The sequence below is a fragment of the Trichogramma pretiosum genome, unplaced genomic scaffold, assembly GCF_000599845.2.
Source record: "Trichogramma pretiosum strain Unisexual culture from Peru unplaced genomic scaffold, Tpre_2.0 scaffold48, whole genome shotgun sequence".
NCBI lineage: Eukaryota > Metazoa > Arthropoda > Insecta > Hymenoptera > Trichogrammatidae > Trichogramma > Trichogramma pretiosum.
The window spans coordinates 1,254,045-1,270,458 of NW_019641228.1; the positions used below are offsets into that span (position 1 = coordinate 1,254,045).

Sequence of the window (16,414 nt, forward strand, 5' to 3'; positions counted from 1 at the left end):
TTTTTTGAATTAATGCAGAAGGCGACTGGATTGACGTATTTACTTTTGCAACGTCTCATTTTAAAGGTATTTTTATTACCTTTAAAATGCCGTGCGCAGATTTAAGATTGGTCAAAAAACGACAGAGATACAGCTGTTCAAACATGTCAACATTATGAAAAAAGGCGTTTTTTCGAGATTTCGATAAGCTGTAACTTTTTTCTAGTAACATGAATCTCTTTGAAATTTTATGTGAAAGTAGTTGATTACATGTACTTTGAAGCCATGTAGGTAAGGATCTTGGTATTTGCCTCTAAACCCGAAAACGGAGCCCCGGAAATCCGGCATTTTAGCCCTTATATAGGCAAAATACATGTTAAATTGGGCGGCAAAATTATTTGGTAACTCTTGAAATTATCGCAAAAAAAAATCAAAAATCTCATATCCCATGTATTTTTCGACGAGGAATTCAATTATTACCGTGAATTTGACCTTGAACATAACCACTAAGCTACAGCGAACCGAAATTGATTTTTCTCGCGGCGACCCCAATTTTTTATTTCACATTTGAAAAGGGCAGAAAATATCATGGTTATTCATGTATTTGATTTTTTTCAAAATTATTTTGGGGATGCTACAATTAAAAAAAAAGTCCTTACTCGTGCTTGATTTCAGATTAAATAGGGGCTCTATAGTGTAATGAACGAAGCTCTGAAAATCGGAGAATTTCCTTTATTTTTACGCAACTTTCGTTATTCATTTTCTTGATGTATAACAGTGATAGAAAAATGTTGAGATAACTTTCTACTTATCTCTCTTTTCTCTTTTCTTCTTTTCTTTTTCCTTTTTTTTATTATCTTTTTACTTATAAAAAAGAGAACCGCCGAAAAGTAAAGGCGCGTAAAACAACCTCTGATTGACTCTCACTGACGACGACGCCCGACGCGAGCGCCTGCGTTGCTAACTGTCAACAGTCTGTTTATACTAAAGTAACCTCAAAACGATTGTTTATACAACAGTAGTTCAACTATGACGGTTACCTGTGATTTTACGAGTCAGTGCCTTTAAGACAACACAAAAGAAAGTATACTTCTGTGACAAAAAAAATCTTTCGATTAACAAGTTTAATTTACGTTAACAACTTACGTTTTTAGTAAAAAATATTCATTGCAATTAAGTGAATTCTTAGTCGTTTTAACGCAGGTTTCATAACCGTAAAAAAAACGTTTGTAAAGTGTTTTTAATTGTTTTTGGACAAATTGCTGTTATTTTTTTAAGCAATCAAGGTAAAGATAACAATGTTTTAAATCATTACTTAATTGTTTGTGTTCATTTCATATGAAAAAATCAGATTTTACTATAAATTTCGTATAACTTTTTATGACATTTCAATAGAAAATATGGATGAGAACTTGAAGGATTGTAGCATTGGATCGATAACTAATTCGCTTTGTCATTTGAAAACATATAATGACAAAAAGGTTTTGTATAAGCTTGAAGATTTACCGCCAGAACAAATTTCTTTATTAATATACAGAATAGAACATTTTTACTCAATTGAAAATGGCACGATTTGTGAACATCATTACAACACATACATAACATATTTTTCAAATTTGTCCAATAAATGCTGCGATCCTCTAAATAGACATAAGAACAAAATTCATAAAGATCTTAGAATATTGGAGCTAGATTTTTGTGACAGTACTTTGAAACACTTGAAATTGAAATTGATCCCTGGTCATAAAATTTGTAAGAATTGTGAAACTTTATTGAAAAATAAAATGACAATATTTGAAAGTACAGAGCCAACATCTTTTGCTAATGAGAAAATGGACATTGACAGTGACTGCGAAATTGAGAATGTAGCATTAAGGCGTTCAGAAAGAAATATTGACAAAGAAGTAAATTACGTTGAAAATTTATTTAGTCAACCGGGTAGTTCGCAAAACTCTTATTTTAGTAGTGTATCTTCAGAATTTTTTACACTTAGTCAAGGGCAAAGAGAACTGAACGCTTCTTTGAAAATCCTTGGAATGCCTAATATAAATAATACTTCATTTTTCAAAACTAGAAGAACTACCGATGCTAACAAATTAATTCATGATGTCTGCCAGAATGTAGCACAAAAAGTCTCAGTGGCTTTTGATACTGAAGTAATAGTTCCGGAGTCTGTAACTAGAAATGTAATAGAAGATTCTTTAGTCTTGAATGATTTGATGAAAAATTTGAGACAAGAATATGAAACGCTTAATACTACTTTTAAGAAATTATCTATTTTAGCATTATTACCGATTGATTGGAAGAGGGAAATGATTCAAAAACAAGCCTTTAATTGTAGTCGTCGATTGTACGATCATTTGAAAAAATTTAGAGAAATGGATGGTAAGTTAAGAAAAATTTCGAACACTTGCGCAATTTCAACCGTTTCATATATATTGTATTTTTTACAGATTTTCCTAACAACATAAAAACTCATATGAGAAAACAATTTCTGCGAATTTCTGATGATATGCGAAAGCAGATTTTAGAGTATTACACGAACGATGAAAATGTGTATACTTACCCAGGAAGAAGAGATTACGTCATTATTTATGACGAGAAAGGAAAAAAAACTAAAGTTCAAAAACAGTTATTGTTATATACGATTCATGATTTGTATTTAAAATTTAAAAATGAGTATGAAGGAAATGAAGAACTGCCTTCATTTTCTTATTTTTATTCTCTACATCCAGAGCAATGCATACATGCAGGTGATCCAGGAAGCCACAACATATGTGTATGTGCTCAGCATCAAAACGTAAAATTGAAACTACTCGCTTTGTCAAGAAAACTGAACTATAGAGATTTGCTGGTGGGAGCTGTTTGCAATGTTGATAATGAAGATTGTATGATTAAGAGATGTCCCAATTGTCCTAGAGAATCTGGAGTAAATGAGAAATTGAAAGCCATTGTAGAAGAACTTGATATCGAGTTGAAAGAAGGAAAAATTAAGTACAGTAAATGGATACATCAAGGTAGTGCAGCTGCTCTTGAAAAATTTGAAGAAGAGTCAGATGTGTTGATTTCAGAAGTATGTGAAGACATTAGTAATTTAACCGAACATCACTTTGTAGCAGATTCTCAGAAAAATTTTTTGAATTATTGCAAAAAAAAATTGGAAAGTGATACTTGCATAATTTTAATGGATTTTTCGGAAAATTACTCATTTATAATTCAAAACTCTGTTCAGGCCTTTTACTATAACAATAAACAGGCGACAATACATCCTTTTTGTATGTACTTTAAAAGAGAAGAGACTGCCGAACTACAAAATGTCAACTTTTGTGTAATTAGTGATACCAAAGATCACTTTGCTTACACTGTTAATGCATTTACATCAGAATTGATGGCTTTGATAAAAAGAGAGTTCTCTTGGATAAAAAATATCATATATTTTTCAGACGGAGCCCCTACGCAGTATAAAAATAAGTAAGAAAAATTTTAATGGAAAATGTGATGCTTGAGAATTTTATCAATTGACATATACCTTTTTTTTAGAAATCATCTAGCCAACATTTTTTTTCATGAGAAAGATTTCGGCATAGCAGTAAAATCATACAATTTTTTCGCCACGAGTCATGGCAAATCACCATGTGATGCTTTGGGGGGAACCGTTAAAAGAATGGTAATGCAACATTGCATAAGGTCTTCTCCTCAAGATCAAATCACGAATGCGCATGAAATGTATGAATACGCATTAGAGAATATTGAGAATATCAGGTAATATCAATAATTAATCAACATATTTTAGATAGTAAACATCCAAAAAATAAAAACGGTTAATTTTTTTGCAGAGCATTGTGGGTACCGAATGAAATTGTGAAAAGGTTTGAAAAAAAATTGAAAAATCGTTTCGCTTCTACAAAAACACTTCCCGACACTAGAATGAACCATTGCTATATACCCTGTGAAGAAAAATCAATGAAAATGAAAATAACTTCTTTTTCAGTTGAAGAAAAAATTATTCAATTGAAATTGGATGAATAATAAAAATATTTATTGAAAATAATATATGGTTTCTTTTTGTGACGGTGAGCTCGAATTATAAGCTCGCGCTTCGATGTTAGGTGAATCGATGGGCGATCAGTCCGAATTAAGTTATAATAAAATAAGTTGACAACTTACTTGTGCAATTTTCAATTCATTCCCACCATTAATTTTACTTGCAGCATCAACCGACGAAAATCGAAGCAAGCCCCCGGGAAATGCAAAAAATGAGGGTAAATAGGGTAAATGAAAAAAATAAATTTTGGTTCGCTGTAGCTTAGTGGTTATGTTCAAGGTCAAATTCACGGTAATAATTGAATTCCTCGTCGAAAAATACATGGGATATGAGATTTTTGATTTTTTTTTGCGATAATTTCAAGAGTTACCAAATAATTTTGCCGCCCAATTTAACATGTATTTTGCCTATATAAGGGCTAAAATGCCGGATTTCCGGGGCTCCGTTTTCGGGTTTAGAGGCAAATACCAAGATCCTTACCTACATGGCTTCAAAGTACATGTAATCAACTACTTTCACATAAAATTTCAAAGAGATTCATGTTACTAGAAAAAAGTTACAGCTTATCGAAATCTCGAAAAAACGCCTTTTTTCATAATGTTGACATGTTTGAACAGCTGTATCTCTGTCGTTTTTTGACCAATCTTAAATCTGCGCACGGCATTTTAAAGGTAATAAAAATACCTTTAAAATGAGACGTTGCAAAAGTAAATACGTCAATCCAGTCGCCTTCTGCATTAATTCAAAAAAAGCTAAAAAACGACAATTTTGCGATTTTTCATCCCCCTTCATTGCCCCCCCAAAACCGGGGGTTGGGTTATCGAGCTCTACATAATTTTTTTTTGAAAAGTACATGTCTTGACCTAAAAAATGCGACCCTCAGAGTTAAAAAATATGCACCGGTGCCCGAGTTACAAATATTTGAATGTTACGCAAAAATAGGTAAAAACCGCTATTTTTGGACCTTCGAGGGGCCCAAATTTGGGCCCTAAGGCCCCTAGAGGGCTAAAAATTTACCTGAAGTCTATTTTCACATACCCAAATAACATACTAAAATTTGGGGCAGATCCGAGAACCCCCCGCACAAAAGTTGTACATATATAAAAAAACTGCTCATATATATATATATGTATATATATATTATATATATATATCCAAAAAATTGGTCGTTTTTTACGATTTCGCACGTTTTAAGCCTTTTTTTACATTTTTTACACATTCTTCTTTTGTGGCGTGCACCAAGTGCCCGTTCTGGCCCCTGTTGGAACTTCTTCGGGAAAATTTTTGTTCTCTTATTCTCGCGGATGAGTTTGTGGCGAAGATCTTGAACGTGCCGACCTGGTGCACCGAGTCCCCGTTCTGGCACCTGTTGAAACTTCTTCGGGGTATTTTTTTGTTCTCCTGTTCTCGTGGATGAGTTTGTGGTGGAGAACTTGAACGCGTCGACCTGGTGCACCGGGTCCTCGTTCTGGCGCCTGTTGAAACTTCTTCGGGAAATTTTTTTGTTCCCCTGTTCTCGCGGATGAGTTTGTGGCGAAGAACTTGAACGTGCCGACCTGGAGCACTAAGTGCCCGTTCTGGCCCCTGTTGGAACTTCTTCGGGGAATTTTTTTGTTCTCGTGTTCTCGCGGATGAGTTTGTGGCAAAGAACTTGAACTTTCTTTTATGTGTTGATTCTAATAAAAATTCATTAATCCCATATTCGAAAACAATATATCAAACTAGACTTTCGAACAAGAAAAAAATGTACATTTGAAAATTATTATTTATCTTAAAGAAATGTATAAGAAAAAGAAATTAATGTTTATGAATTAAAAGCAGACAAGTTAGTTTTTTAAGTATATAATTACAGATAAGTCAAGTGAACGGGTACAATGATCTTTAGTATTTGTCTGTATTCTGTGAAAGATTTTCATCGCTAAAATGAAAATGAAAAAATTCATAATAAAAAAAGAATTGAAAATTAAAGTATAAAGATTGTTGTTTTTAGGCCATGGAAATTTTTTATCAGAAACCTTTATTATGTCGACTATAGCGTAAACGATTGCTTTCTTTAAGGAAACACACCTGTGTTTATGCCTATAAATGCAAAAGCATGAAAATTAAGGATTAATATTAAAATTTTTTGTTTCGGAAGATAAAATATGTTTTTGCAGGTTTTTGTACGGCAAAAAATATGTCTGTGGATCCTATTATTATTAAAATTCATCCAGGATACATATATATTGACTTGTAATTTTTAAGTCCTTGTCAAGATGATTTTGATAATATTTAATCAATATTTAATCAATGATCCTTTAGGTCTCAAAATTTTTATAATTAAATTCTTTTCCACTCAATTGTAACAGATTTTTTATTTAGTTATTTTTTAAATCTACTAATCTCCAAATTTCTCATAGACCTATTTCGACGTACAAATTAATGCCCTTTTAGAAAGTCACTGTACTATATTTAAGACGAGAAGGAGAGAAGATGTTTCGTTAAGTTAAATCTATCAAGTTCTTGGGTTATTTTGTATCCAATGAATCATGACCAATTACATAATATATCGATAAACATGATTCTATTATATTCTATTATGTTTCAACATCTAAATTTGTTCAAAATTTAAATATTTCATAAATATGTCTTATAATATTCTTACTCCTCCAATATTTCTTACAATTTCTTTGAAACAATCTGAGACCGAGCGAGCGTTAGCGAGCGAGGAACGCCGCTAGTGTCTAATTACTCTTAGAACTATTAAAAATTACTTTTCAGGGTATCGAAATGTTCCATTTTTCTCAATTCTATTGAGTCTCAAAAAAGAAAAAATTAATTTCTAATTCATAATTAAACTCAGTTTAATTTGAAAACAACTTTTAGTTCCTAAATACATTGGTTTTACGTAAGATTTAATCGTCAATTTTTAAATAAAATCAAGTCGAATTGAAAATTGACTAATAATTTTCAATTAAAACATCGTTTTCTTAAGAATTAAACGTACATTTTAGCTTAATTTAACCAGAGTCTAATTATGGGCGTTTTCTACAATGTAAATGCTAAATGTTACTATTGTATTGATAAGGAGACTTTCTCAACTTTGGGTCACGGATCTTTACCAAAAATTTTTTGGGGTCTCTACGAACCTCGCTAACTTGTAGTTTAGGTATCAAGAACGCAATATTTGCACGACTTCAATGAAATTTCAAATGATTTCCATTTGGAAAATCGAAAAATAAAGGAAATTTTTTTTCAAAATCACGTTTTTTTGGACAAAATCGAGTTTAACTTTTGACCTGATTATTTTTTCGAAAATCTGAGATCAGATTATGATCTCAGAAGGGCATTTGATTTTATTTTAGAATTAGTTACTCGCATATTTTTTTGACCCCATTTTCATTAAAAAAACAGTATCCGAATAAAAGGTTGAAAAACGTCCTCTTGGGACTTAATAGGTTAATGGGTTAAGACAAATCACTTAGTTTCTAACTCACGTAAAAAGTATTGAAATGCACCTAGAAAAAAAGTGACCTATCATTTTGATGGGAAACTACCTCAGCTTTCCGATGGTATGGCTAGATTTTCCGTAATTTTATATTTTTCCCGGTAAAATCGTCGGAAAACCTTTAAACTTGAATATCCTAAAAAGCCCGTTTTTAAGATTTTTTGAAGTAGTCTCAATCGAAAGTTGAAAAAAATACCTATTGACATGCAAGTTTTGAGAGTGTGCCCATGAGTATTACTTATTGAAATACAGCGAGGAACGGAACCATCGGAAAGCTGAGGTTATTTACCATCGAAATGATGGGTCACTTTTTTCATCTAGTTGCATTTTTACACTGTTTACGTGAGTTAGAAAGTGAGTGATTTCGCTTAGTTAGGCCGCATGGCGAAGCACTCAGACACTTGGCATGTAATGCCTCATATGCGCGATCAAAAGTTAGAATACAAACTGCGCTGATAAAAATACACGACTGTTAGTTAGAGTAGTTTTCTAGAGGCAAGCAAATGTTTGTTTGTAAATATCGACAATAAAATAATTTCATGACCGCAGAGAGAAAGGTTAGGTCGAATCCTTCGAGCTCTCAAAAAATTGAAAAATTATCTCTGGAAGCCCTTCAAAAAAATTTTTATTTTAAAATAATTTTATCAACCTCATAAAGATCACATACCGCCCTAAAAATTACTATGATACTTATCAAAAATTAATACATATCGATTCTGTAGCCTCTTTTTTTAGCGAGCATAGTAATATTTGGTTAAGAATGTGTTGATATTTAACATAGTATTTCTCTCTGTGTATTGACGGTCGTAAGGCAGATATGGGTCAAAATAATACTTTTTTGAATTTTCGTCCGCACGTATGTCACCGATCTTGATGCGCTTTCGGTATGTCATAGTACATTATAAAAAAGTTCCAAAACCAAAATTTTGGACCCCCACTCCCCTCCTGACCCCCTCATCCCCTATAAACGTCCATTTTCTATCTATATTTTTTCTGAAGGCCTGAAGCAATTAAAAAATCTGAAAAAAGTCACAAAAATACTTTCCAATAATCCAAAGAACCTTGAATTTTTTCAGATTTTTTGAGTGCTTCAGGCCTTCAGAAAAAATCATTAAAAATTTTGAAAACTCATGTACGGCGTTAAAATGCAATAACTTTTTCGAAAATTTTTTCACTTTTTTATTTCATTGAAAAAGGAACCACAAATTTTTTCAAATTTTTTCAGAGATTTGAACGCCCCTTTTGAAGCCCAAAACCCCTTTTTTAGACGAAAATGATTTTTTTGGTACGCTACGGAGCCTCGAAAAATCTGGAAAATTTTTTTTCTTGTTTTTTTCATCAAAATACATAATCTCAAATTTTTCCAGATTTTTTAATTAAAGGCGGTAGCTTCTAGAACCGAAAAATGTTATTTTTAACAAAAAAGGGTTCCTAGAATCCGGTGGTTCCGGAAAAAAAAATTTGAAAATATATTTTTTGAATTCCTTGTCAAGTAGACAAAAGTCCAATCACTTTTCTATTCTTACTTGTAACAAGTCGAATAGTCAAAAGCTGATTGATTTAGGTCGAGAGGCACTCATACTAGTACTCTAAACTCGACCTTTTCTCTTGCGGGCACGATTTTTTAGTGGCGCCGCGCCACCTGGCGACCGAGTCGGAAGCTTGAAAAGTCGAAAGTGGGGAAAGGTAGTGAAATGATGAGGCGAGTAGTTTTTTGTAAATTTCACCAAGTTCGCTATTGAAATAATTCTCTAGGTCGCAACTCTTAAGAGCTCGTCGCCGCGTATGCGAGGACGCGAGTCGATGTGCTCTGGCTGGCGGCCGAGAAACGACTTAGCTTTGCTTGGCCGGGCGCCTCGCTTATATAGGAAGCGAAAGCGCGCTGATTGGCCGTCGGCGCAAGGTGGAGACGCGTGCTGCTGTGCACGTCGTCTGAGAGGGGACGCACGCAATGGTATGGTAATGCGTATGAGGTTAACAAGCTTAGTTCTGTCCGGGATATTGTCAAGTGAAGTTTATGGAGCAGAGTCTTGAAAATAAATTTTACTTGATCTTTATTTGATATGCGCAAAAGAGAAATTTTTTTGCATGACTTTTCCATTGTAAAAATATCATAAAGTTAAAATTTTTTTTTAAAAATCTATGCTTAAGGGACTTTTAATGTGCTCTTTCAGAATCCCGTGTTACTTTTGCAATAAATAAACATTCGAATCGTTTATTTTGCGATTAAAAAAAACCTGATTAACACCAGAAATCGTGCACTTTTTCTCTGAACTTACAAGTAGCTGCTATTTCTATCTAGCCCCTATATTTCTAAAATGGCAGATTTATACCGAGCAGCAATATAAAAATTCACTCATTTTTTACGGGGAAATTATTGACACTATGATAAAAAGTTATAGAATGAAAAGTGTTTAGAATAGTTTGAGCATTAATGGGTTAATTTGCGGAGCCACGACTGATTTTTCGCTGTCTGCGTTCTTATGTTCTTTCATATGATTTGTTAGCATTCATTGAGATTATGTGAGTAGTGGACGTTGTACGACTTACCATTTGTACCTACACAGGCGTAGCCTGAACTACAGGATTATTAATCATTTAACTTTTCGCGATTGTTAGAAACTAATACATATTCTCTTTTTGGAAAACTCGCGGGAAGTTATTTTTATTATATCTGATTGAAACGGAACATCTGAAAGATGATTTTTCCATGTTCAATCGTAATCTCAATGAATTCATATTTCGGGCGCGTAAAGGTAAAAATTAAAATAAAAACTAAGCCCACGGTGGAAGAAGGGCAGGTCCCAATAGGTGGTGACCTATCAATTTAGAAAAAATTAGTGAATAATTAACATCTCTCGACCTCTTGTACACCAAATAACGATGATATCGGCAAGGGTCTCGGTAGCTCAGATGATGATTTTTATCATAGTGTCAATAATTTCCCCGTAAAAAATGAGTGAATTTTTATATTGCTGCTCGGTATAAATCTGCCATTTTAGAAATATAGGGGCTAGATAAAAATAGCAGCTACTTGTAAGTTCAGAGAAAAAGTGCACGATTTCTGGTGTTAATCAGGTTTTTTTTAATCGCAAAATAAACGATTCGAATGTTTATTTATTGCAAAAGTAACACGGGATTCTGAAAGAGCACATTAAAAGTCCCTTAAGCATAGATTTTTAAAAAAAAATTTTAACTTTATGATATTTTTACAATGGAAAAGTCATGCAAAAAAATTTCTCTTTTGCGCATTAATGGGTTAAAGAAAACGAAGGACACAACATGGATTGGGCTAACGTTGCGCCTGCAAGATGATCGGCGAAACGTTGATTAGGGAATAGAAGTGAGTGATTATTCACTTCCATTCACTGTACATTTTTAATAAATTTGTCAATGGCACTGCCTTTATTTCCGTTTTATTTACAGAAGGTGTAATAGTTTTGGAAAAAACTCTTTGCCAATGGATATTCTTTTTAATACCTGACTCAACAGTATCTATGAATAATTGAATAAACTATTTTTAAAATTAAAAACTTGAAATTAAAAAGTGAATCACTGATTTTTAAGATTCAATGAAAAAGAATATCTAAATACTTGAAAAACCAAAATTTAAAATATTAAATTAGCTGTCTATGAACAGCCATCAAACGTGAAACTTCTTTAAAATTGGTTAACTGAAAAAATCAAAATATCAAAAAAGAAAAATCTTGAAAAATTAAAAATAATTGATAAACAACATTCAAAATCATTGACATTCAAAATCAAGAAAAATTAAATAAAATTCCAGAAAGAAAATTCAGCCAAGGAAAAAGACTCTCAAGTTTCACTTCTGTTGTTCAGATTATCTATAATAAATTTAACTATTTGAAAATATTACATCCCGTGGTCGGGATTTAACAATAAACTATTTATTTCTTAGACTTGTTACCGAGGTGGAGTGATAATAAAGGAAGACTGAATTATTTGGTTAAGGTTTATATTTTATTTTGGTAGTAAGATGGTTTACAATAATATTAATTATGATAATTAATAAGCAGCACTGTTTGCGTCCTAGCTGCTTGGAGTCGTTGGCTGCCTGCGATGTCGCTTGCCTATTGACGTCGTTGGCTGCCTGCGATACACCTTGTCTGGTTGAAGTCTGGATGAAGGCTGGATCGCGCAGGTGCACTCGCTCGTGCGGTTACAATATTTTTATTCGCACATCACTCCCGTTGAATACAACAATATTTTATATCTCATTGCTGACTATCTGCCTGAGCAGAAGTTCAGCGTTGGACAATACTTTTCGTTGAAAGACTATGAACGTTAAATCACATTTTGGAAAGATTCAAAATCTAAGAGTCTACCGCAACGAATCGTGACTATAAGAACTGTACTATACTGTACGCCGTATAAGAAATCGAAAATGACAGAGCTTGCGCATAATGGCTCGATGCGCGCCTGACAAAATTGGAGGAACCACAAAGCTCACGATACGTAGTGTGCGATTTCGTAGATATGAAGGAGCTGCTGAGACTCTTTTGTCGTAGCTTGTAAACACCTATATTTTCCCCCGCCTTAGCGGTTGCAGCGGAAGTAGCGAGCTCGATATGTGTCAATAATTGACACACATCTTGCATGCGCGTGTATATTACCAGACCCTGGTCCGCTCTCTTCCCGAAACTGGTAGAGTCGCAGCCACCGAAGTTTTATAGTTTTTCTCTGATATTCATTCATCTCGCTGCAGCGTGTGTTCATTTCTTTGCCGAGCAAATTATATTTTCGCAAGAGTTTAATTAGCAGAGGCCTAAGAAATAGGTGATGAATTTAGGCCGCTCAATTCGTCATTGTTTATACTGGCTGCGCGTGTCCGAAATGATGTTACGTTTTACTTGTCGTGCGTGTCATCGAAATTAAGCATAGAAGATGCGCAAGATACATTAAATTGCAATACACGTGTAGCTGCTCGCTAGCTGCTTCTCACAGTTTTATTGGTTTCTGTTATAATTATAATTATTTTTTATAGTAAAAGGTTGCATTACAGGCTGTAACAAAAACATCAAATCTGAGACTTCTGAGTCCTTTTCCTTGGTTAAATTTTCTTTTTCGGAATTTTATACAATTTTTTTTTTTTTTTTTAATTTTGATTTTTCAATTAAATTTCGATTTGCTTTTTGAAAAAAATAAGTTCAAAGTTTTTTATACCAAATTAACTCTCGTCTAAAGCGTTGTTGAAAAATTGAAAATTAAACTTTTCATAATTATTATTATCCCTCAAAATTACCCCGTAAAATTATCCAATTTCATAAGCAGTTAAAGCATATCTGTACTATTTAGGCTTTACTAATTACTTTTTTTGTTACAAACTTATAGTCATTCACGCAGATAACACTTAATTTATATAAATAAATGAATTAATGGTAATATATATCGTTTTCAGAGAAAGCATGCCATCTCATTTTAAAATAAAGGAATATTGCCCACTTGTATTTCGAAATTTACGTGAACGTTTTGGAATAGATGATTTGGATTACAAGGAGTCTATGACCAGGTAAGATAACAAAAAAGACAAATTTTATAATCATTATTCAAAGAATTTCCAAGTAGCTGAAATATGCCTGATTATGTCAAAAATTTTCACAGAAATCGGACGCTTTTATGTATGTATCAATCGAACTTTAAATTTCTTAAGTACGTCAATTGCAAACAGTTTTTAAGAGTTCAAGTTTTGAAGCATGAATTGTACATTTGAAGTTATCATTTATAATAACGCTTTCTACTATTAATGACCCGCTGAGTAGGGGTTTTGTAAGCTTCCGCGGGAGTAGTATAAGTACACACTCTTATACACGTCTAACATGGGTCTGATTATACCCCCCCCCCCTTCCTTCGTTCTAACTCTGCGTTGGAGAGCTTACGAAAACACTATTTTTGAAAAACTTTATATTCAATATATTAGTAGAAATTTTTAAATTTTTGATTAATTATTTTCTAAAGCCAATAATTAACCATTGTCAACCATTTTGGGTCCATCTTTTTTTTTTACCTATTCCGCCAGTTTTTCGTAAAATTTCAGCATTCAATATTAACTCACTAACGTCCACAATGACGAAATTTTGCTTCGCTTGAAAATGTGATTTTTTTCTAGTCCTGGGCCTTGAAAAGACTTTGCACATACATAATTTGACGTAAAATAGAATACCCTCTCTGAATCTGGACATCATTTTGTTCAAAAAATTGTAAAACTTCTCCAAGTTACTTCTACACCCACGATCGCCTCTGATCATATTTAAATTTTGAGTTTTAAATCGTATATTTTTTTTGTTTAAACAATCATTAAATTTTATCTATGTATCAAATCTTAAATCTGAACTGGGATTCTGAAAGGGCACTCAATTTTAGGTTAAATTGTGTATGTGCAAAGTGTTTTCATAGCTTATAAACATGGACGAAAATCGCATTTTCAAGCGAAGCTTAATTTCGTCATTCTGGACAACGGGTAAATTAGGGAAAAAATGGCACGGATTTAAGGTTGAAGTTTTACGTGACTATTATTGTAAAAAATTGTATGATGAAATGTAGTATTAAAAACCGAGTAAGTTACGTTTTTGCGAGTTTTTCGACATGTATTGTTGTCTACATTGCGTTACACTTTAAGGCTCATTACAAAACTTTATCAGGCAGTAGTTGACATCTTCAGGAAGCTTTTTACATAGTTTTGGAAACGAAAGTCTGGATCGAATTCGATTAGATTTCATGTTTTTTTGGTATTTTTTAAGATATTTCGGCTCCACAAGCTCCCAGATTGCTCCAATCATTTTGAAATATATTTTTTTTGAAACACTGATCTAGAAATTTGCGATTTTTAATAAATTTCGGAAAAATGCTAAATGGGCCAACTTTGGCCTTTTAAAAAAATGTCAAAGAAGGCCCCAATTTTTCTAGAATGTTTTTTGGAATAAATCTAAAATAGAAAACAACAAGTTTTTCATGTGTGCAAAAAAAATGTTATTTTGCCGTTCGACTTCACAGAGAATCGGCCTTATACAATTCTTGGAACAAAGCTATTGCTTGTTCACATTCGTGTCGAAATCGCAAACTTCGCACGACGAATCTTCGTCGAGAACTTCATCTGCTACTTTAAGTCCACTTTTCAGAAAATTTATAATTTGTATTTTATCAACGATCAACTTAACCCTTTAACGCCTGAAATAACCATTTTTCGACAACATCTATAGCGATGAATTAAACCGACTAAAAATTGTTTAAAAAACTTTTCAGCTATTATTTTATATGTAAAATTTAATGTACTTTTCGAATCTGGGATCAGAATTTTCAAATATTTATTTAATAAAAAGTTATAAACAATTTTGTAGAAAAAACATGACATTTCTAGAAAAAAATTTCGTTCAACTCAAATTTCAACACGGAAGGAAGGTTTACTCGTGCGTCTCACGCATATAGATTTGGTCAATGGCACGTATACTTTATTGTAAAATAGTTATAATTATGAAATTCAATATGGCGATCATAAATATGACTCCCGAAGACCTGTATGTCATAAAATAATTTCGACAATTTTTAACTCGATAACCATCAACTTTACGAGAAAAAGTTGTATAATAAAAAGAGTTCAGAATTGATAAAAGAACCCGCCTGATTTTTTTATCAATGCTAAACACTTTTTGTTCTATAAACATGCTTAAAATAAGCTTTGTATACATATTTCTGCTGTTGAATTCCTGTACGAGTATTCTACTCCTAATGTAAACACGCAATTTCTCGTTACGTCAATTTTTCCTAAATTTTCATAATTTTTGCTCGTTATAACCGACTCGAAAATCGAAATCGTGAGTAAAAACCGCGAATAAGTAAAACGGTATACGCGAATACGGATGGATATCTACATTTACAAAACCGCGATTAAGCGAAATGCTGGAATACGGAGGGATACCTGTAATGTACTTACAACAGGCGCAGCGCATGTACAGGACTCAGCAAGCAATATTTAAGGGGCACATACAGCTTAAAATCGAAATTTTTAAATAGGATTTTTCAGTAGAATTTTTCTCCCCTTCCTATAAAATTTTTTTAAATTTAGAAGTGTTGATTTTTTTTACTGATATACAACCATTTCTGTGAGCTATTTTCATATACTGTTAATTTTTTTTCTCATTCAGCGTTTCTGGTGTTGTACGTTTTTTTAAAATGCACTTCTTTTACCGTAAAATTCTGAGCGAACCCTTGAGGCTACAGCACCAGGGTCACTAATTGATTACACTCAAAACCACAGGTGAGGTGTTTAGACTAGTGGGTCACTCTCAATCAGTAGATTTATGATTGTGATAACAAAAAAAAAAATGAAGTAAAAAAAGTATGCTTTAGTGTTTTTACGGAGTAACCTACCAGTTTAATCACCTCACCTAAGGTAGGTTGTATCGAGTTCAGATTTCATTCGCTCACCGGTTATAGAATCAGAAAAATCATGTGCTATGAGAAGGATTAACGATAAATCTCCTGTAATAAAACATGATCGACTAAAACTATACACAATAGTTTTCGCTACTCAGTTAGTGGTAAACTCTTAATATACTTGGAAATTAGTTTTCTTTTACAGCTCACGCCCAATAAATAACACACACCGGATTTTTGGGCCCATTACCTATTCGTAGTAGGGATTTTTTGACTAAACTTTTTTAACTATAATTTTTCATAAAAATATTTTTTGTAATTTTGTTCATATACGTGTGTTCTCGACGTCAGCCTGTGCTATACTAAAGCAACACGGTGCTCTTACATCGGTCAAAGAGGTTGTAACAATAAGTGCGTCGGAAAAGTAAATACGAAAACTCAAATCACGATGTCTTATATTAATAATATTAATAATAACGATAACAATAACAATAACATTAAAAATAACAATA

General features: G+C 32.8%; 1 protein-coding gene across 1 annotated transcript in view; it reads left to right on the plus strand.

Annotated features, from left to right (window-relative positions):
* Window positions 1-16,414, plus strand: part of LOC106648276 (phosphatidylinositol 5-phosphate 4-kinase type-2 alpha) — a 39,876-nt gene that overhangs the window by 10,654 nt on the left and 12,808 nt on the right. The window contains exon 3 of the mRNA XM_023458331.1: window positions 12,931-13,041. Coding sequence (XP_023314099.1) covers window positions 12,931-13,041 — 111 coding nt within the window. The remainder of the gene's footprint in view (window positions 1-12,930; window positions 13,042-16,414) is intronic.